This window comes from Apis dorsata, unplaced genomic scaffold (genome assembly GCF_000469605.1).
Source record: "Apis dorsata unplaced genomic scaffold, Apis dorsata 1.3 scaffold_57, whole genome shotgun sequence".
NCBI classification, from domain to species: Eukaryota; Metazoa; Arthropoda; class Insecta; order Hymenoptera; family Apidae; genus Apis; species Apis dorsata.
The window spans coordinates 70,318-76,831 of record NW_006263357.1 but is presented as its reverse complement, the minus strand read 5'-3'; the positions used below and the strand labels follow the sequence as shown (position 1 = coordinate 76,831).

The 6,514-nt window shown below is 26.3% G+C and overlaps 1 protein-coding gene across 1 annotated transcript; it reads right to left on the bottom strand.

Moving 5' to 3' along the window:
• Positions 1-1,062: 1,062 nt before the first annotated feature.
• LOC102679003 (T-complex protein 1 subunit epsilon) lies at positions 1,063-4,583 on the bottom strand. Its single transcript, XM_006609504.2, has 7 exons — positions 4,293-4,583; positions 3,396-3,820; positions 3,127-3,319; positions 2,523-2,792; positions 2,055-2,240; positions 1,457-1,775; positions 1,063-1,384 (listed from the first exon to the last, which is right to left on the bottom strand). The coding sequence occupies exons 1-7, from the start codon at positions 4,398-4,400 to the stop codon at positions 1,251-1,253; spliced, it is 1,635 nt and encodes a 544-aa protein (XP_006609567.1). The 5' UTR covers positions 4,401-4,583; the 3' UTR covers positions 1,063-1,250.
• Positions 4,584-6,514: the final 1,931 nt, after the last annotated feature.

Here is a 6,514-nt window from a genome sequence, read left to right as displayed (position 1 = left end):
AAAAAAAAAAAAAAAAAAAAAAAAAAAAAAAAAAAAAAAAAAGAAAAAAAAAGGAAGAAAAAAAGAAACAGATAAGGGCTTACATTACTTTTGTCAAATTAGATAACGCATCGAGAAGGGTCATCGATACATTTTATATATTTTTTTTTACTCATGTAATTTGTATTTTATGAAACATCATTCCTATTCTTCCTTATAAAAATATTAAATTAAAAATTTCATTGTGACAATTTTCGTTAATATTATATAAAGATTGTACGTCAAGATTTAAAAACGGTGTTGATATAAGGCTCTGCTGGAGCTTGCAATTTATATAACATCTGAATTGGATAAAAATATTAGACGTACGATAAACAAGAATAGTGAGATATACGAATGCAAATATAAACGATGAAACGAAGTGCCGAATTCTGTATCATAAAGTACAGAAACGTTGTTATCAAGATTAAAGATGTTTAAGAAATGTGTTGTTTTTCGATATTGTTAGTCTATCAAAAGTTATTATGGTAAAATATTGCAACTCCAAGCATGAACTTTATGTATGTAAGAAAAGAAATTTATGGAAGATGTAAAAGTTATTATGTAAAAAAAGAAAGGCAAGATATAAAGTTATGTTGGGATAGATTGTATATTTTGTGATACGAGGAAATCTGCCTAGGAAGTCTATTTCCATAGACTTAGAGGCAATATAGAAGAAGGAGAAAAGATAGAGGTATATAATGTTGTTATAATATAATTTATAAATGTGCAAACAATTGTATTTTGTGCCATTTTATTAGTAGAACGTAATTAAATTCTGTTTCTTACGTTAATCGATCTGTATTTACGTTTCACAAATATATTCTATGGAATAATTTCTAACGAAATTCCTATAACCCGAAATGTACAGAAAAAAACATCTGTCTACACAATTATACCTTGACTCGATGTGACAAATTTATTTGTTCCTACAATGAAAATAAAAACGAACGTTGATGAAAAACATGATCCTATTATTTAATTAATTATATTGTATATACTACTAATATGAAATTAAGGAAATTAAAAAAAAAAAGAAATAAATTTTGACGAAAGTAAAATTATTTATTTCGTATCACAATGCTGTTACATAAATATCATTTTTATACCGACGATAAAATGTTAATTAAATTTAATACATCAATTAGAAATGTGAATGAAGCTTGGAAGAAGCAAGGAAGGTGAAATATTGAAAAATCCAATAATATTGGAATAAAAAATATGCAATTTCTTTAGGCAGCATCGCCGGCATCACTAGGTGAACGTATATCATCAATTTTAAGTATCATTTTGACCAATTGTGTAGCTAATAAAATCTGTTGTGTTTTACTCGTCAATGTTTCGATAACATTTTGTGCTCGCATATCTGAAAAAATAAATAATTATTTATTTCTACATATTATTATTAACGAAACATGATTGCAAGTTCAATACGTACCATAAGTGCCACGATTTAAGCAATCTACACCAAAAGAAGAATTGTTTTCAGCTATTTGTGCTGCTTTAATATCAGCTAAAGTATTTACAGGTGAAAGGCCAGAATTTTCAGCAAGTGCCATAGGTACAGCATCCAAAGCTTCGGCAAATGCACGGAATGCATATTGTTCCAAAGTACTGATTTTATTAGCTTTATCTGCGCATGCCAAAGCACAAGAAATTTCGGCAGCACCTCCTCCGTATAAAATTTTCTGATTTTTAATTACATTACGAACTGTACATAATGCATCATGAATAGCTCGTTTTGCTTCTTCAATAATCTAAAAATATAAAAAAAATAAATTCAAAAAAATAAATTCAAAAAAATATAAAAAAAAAATTCATAAATTGATATATTTATATTGAATAAATAAAAACAATAGAGTAAAAAAATGTAACATTAAAGAAAAAAGTTCAATTAAATTGATTCAAATTGAACAACAAAATAAATATCATAATGTTTTATTCTTGCAAGGTGTCTGGTCAATTAGATATATCTGAATATCATTGAAATTCTCCTTGCTTTCATTATTTTTATAAGAATTCTGAAAATTACTTACCATTTTATTTCCACCTCGGATAAATATGGTGACTGCTCGAGAATTTTTACATTCTTCAATAACAAGCATTCGATCTTTAGTAGTACCAAACGTTAATTCTCTAACAACACCTGCATGACCAAGTTTCTCTGGTGTCAGTTCTTCAAAGCGAGGAACAATACGTCCACCCGTAGCGATAGCTATTAACTGAAAAAATTTAATATTATTTTACGATTTCTTTTTTAATTTCTTAAAAGAAATTAAGCCTTCAGGATCTCATAATCTATTGGTCATTAAAGTTATGATAAAAAGAACATAATTAACTAATATATATATAAGAAAATTTTATATTCATTTTTACAATAGAGTACTAATGATATGAAAAAATTAAATTATGAAAAATTAAATTAACTTATTATCTTAACTTTTATCCTCTTTCATTGCACTTTATTATTATTGGGCAAACAAAATAATCATATAAAACCTTACTTCGATTTCTGGGCCACCAACCCATCTAACAGCAGGTAATTCATTTTGAAGAAGAAGATGATTAGCTTCATCATCAAATCCCCATTGACAAATGGCAAGTGTTGCACCAGCATTTTTAACCCTTTTCACCATTTCAATAAATTTTTCTTGTTCGTATTCACGTAATGCTCTATAATCATCAACTGAAGTGACATCCAACTTATGCTTAGTTTTTGGTTTGGGAGGTTCAAATGGGCATGTTAAAATAGCTAATTTAACATTTTCCAACCTCTGAAATATAACAAACGATTATTTATTAAAAATTTTATTATCCAATAGAATATTTCATTAAAAAAAAAAAAAGAAAAAATGCCTTCAGCTCTCATAATCTTTTGATCATTGAAGCCACTGTGAAGATCAAATTATTCAATAGTTACTTGAACAGAGACTTTTACTTTTTTCAAAAGTTAACAAAATATAACTAAAGAAACAATTTAAAGTCCCAAAAACAAGTAAACTAAAAAATTTATTTGAATTTTCACCCTTCTCTGTTCTCTTTTTCATCATTAGGCAAAGTGAAATATCTTTTCAAATCAATAAATATTATTTTTTCAACTAATTATACCTTAGGCATTTGAGGATGGCTAAAATCTTTATCAATAACAACACCACGAACTAGAACTGTATCTTCCAATCTGCCTCCAACTTTCCCTTCTATTTTTATTAATTCAAAATTTACATCACGTGCAACAGGATCTAAAACTGCAAATACAGCATTTACAGCTATTTCTGCCATTTGTCTGTGACATTTATTGATGCTAAAACAAATAGAGAAGTAATTATTCTTCTTTTTCCATAAATTAAATTTAAATAATAATAAAATATTTTTTTTACATTTTAGAACCAAGACTGGTCATTGCAATTTTTATGTAAGGTTCCAGATTATCTGGGCTACCTTCAAAATCATGTACAATCATTTTTAAGTGATCTGTTGCACATTTTGCTGCCATTTCAAAACCATCTGCTATTCTGATTGGATGAATTCCTTTATCTAGTAGTTGCTCTGCTTGTTCTAAGAGAGCACCCGCTAAAACAACTACACCAGTAGTACCATCTCCAATCTCATCATCTTGGGATTGAGACAATTGAACCATTAATTTTGCAATTTCATGATCCACATCCATATTTTTTAAAATTGTTGCTCCATCATTTGTTACAGTAACATCACCATCAGAACTAACCATTAGTTTATCAAGGCCTTTAGGACCTAATGAAGTTTTCAAAATATTGGCTACATCACGAGCTGCTAAAATATGTGACTGCAAATATTCAACATTTATTAAAGATATTATTAATGTATTTTACAAAACATATGAAAATAATATTATTGAATAAATTTCTAGATTCTACTGAAATTATCTCATAGAAGCCATAATATCCATATATGGATAAAAATCACTACCAATGAAATTTATTCAATTTTTTAAATTATTGAAATATTAAATTTATGAAAAAAAATTATAATAATAATTATAAAATACAATTTTTAAATATGTGTAATCTATTATTAATTCAGATTTCATATTTTTACAATATTTCTAGCTATTTCAGAATAAACTGGCAAGCTTAAAATGTCGCCATTGCCGTTTCACGTGGTCAGTTTAATTAATCGTTAATAAAAGTTTTTAATTTTTTTAGTTCAATAGAATCATGAGAAAATATCAAGAAAAATTTTTTACTACTTTTATAATTAAAATGAAAAAAAAAGTTATTTAAATAATATAAGAATACCTTGATGGCATCAATACCGGTTAGGCGTTTTTGCTTTTCCTGGTTACGAAGAATAATAAAAGGCCGACCGTATTCATCAAAAGCCACAGTACCAGGTATTGCAGTCATTTTGTTCCAAGAAACTTGGACTTTACGTTTAAAGCAGTTATAACGAAAAGACTTATAAACTTACAAACTTACGTTTCTTTGTCGTCAAAACTACACGACCATTTTGTTGCCTATAACGGATGTTCATAAGCATGTAGTGCCATCTATTCTCGAATATTCTGGGTTAGGTATATTTGAGGATAAAACTTGAAAACAAAAATTACTATAATAATCTACAAATTTTTTTTTAAATTGTTTGAAAAACCTTTGGAATAAATAGTTAGAAAGATATAATCTTTTATTGTGAAAGATAAATAAATAGCAAAAGAAATATAACATTATTTAATTCTTCTTATTTATTCAAATTGTATAAAAATTTAATAAAGTTTTTTTTCAAATATTTGATTTAAATATTTCTAAAAGATTTAATAAATAAAAAAAATATATTTTATAAAAATGATGAAAAAAATGAACAAAAGTAGGTTTAAGTATTTTATATGCATCACAATTTATTTGACATTAAACTATTACAACTTTGTATTATAATTTTGAACATTACATATACATAGTTATAGACATATAATTATTTTGGAATTAATTCATTTAATGAGAGGTACTTTCTTTTACTCCAGGCCATATTGCCTGTAATCCCTCAATGTGTCGTACGTTCAAACAATATGAGTTTTGTTTAAATTTTTTATATTGGAAGGAACTTACTATTCTATATGTATATATATATTATTTTCATTCATTAATTTTCTTCTTCATTTTCAAATAATAATTACTGAATGATAAAAATAAATTAAATACATAGAAAGAAATTAATATGATAGTAGAATATGATAGTAGATTAAATTAGAGTTAAATTTCACGCAATAGATATTCAGTGACTTGATTTCTTGTAATTGTAAATTAATCATCTCGAATAAAATAATCGATTAATATGAGATTACGCACGACGCATCAGAGAATAATTATATTTCTATTATAATTATATGTTTACGGAAAATATATGAATATATAAATATGTATATGATGTTTAGGTATACATATTGATTAAAGATAAAAATATAATTTCAATAAGATATATCTCATAATATATAACATTCACATTTAAAACTTTCTTAATGGATTAGGCATTCATATAATATATTAGAATTCTCTTATATAATAAAAGATCAACGCTGGAAGTATAATATCGTGTAACGAGAAATATGTTTTCTTCATTTTGTGTGTTTGGACTCTCGACTAGCATTAATAGCATAGAAACGAGGAGTTGTCCAAATTTCGCAACAGGTACTTTACGCATCAAATAGTTCTTCGCGACAGTGTTTAAAATAACACTGCGGTTTCTTGTAAATTACAATTATAACATTTGCTTCATTTATATTCTTTATCTTCATAACTATGTTCGTAAGTAATACTTTCATCATATGTATCTTTTAAAATCTTGATTCTCATCAACATTTAACGTAACATTTAACGATTTTCATCTATATATCCATTTTTTAATTATATTATATTTAATAGGATATTTAATAACATTTAATGCGAAGCGATTAACTCCACATTTTTAACGTATTCAATAGAGCGATTCCCACAAACAATATTTAGAGATTTCCACAATAAATGTTTAATCGAGTAATTCACATTTGAATAAGTTTTTCTACTAAAAATCTACGTACATACGTATCTCTAATAATTTAGAATCTAGACTAGCAAAGCAAAACTTTATTGCTGTATCTTTTAATTTCTTTCTCGATTCGCGTTAATCAAAATGTTTTGCTTTTGGTTACAGTATTACTTATTGTTAATAATATAATTACATTTGTTAGACACCGACGAAGATTTTGAAAACTCTTCAGATTAAATGTTCGATACAATCGAGCGAACTCTCATACGCGATTCACGTGCAGACATTAACATTTATGTAATAGTGTAACATCACTTCAATGTTTCAACTTTTCCTCGTGAAAAATATATAATTCTATCACTGGTATCAGGATATTTGATCTCTTTCTGAGAATTAGAAAAAATTAAAATATATTATTTTCTGTGCGTTTGAATAATTCGAGTAGATATCTTAAGAGTAAATTTAGGGAACTTTATTCAGGAATTTTTTAAGATCGTAGATT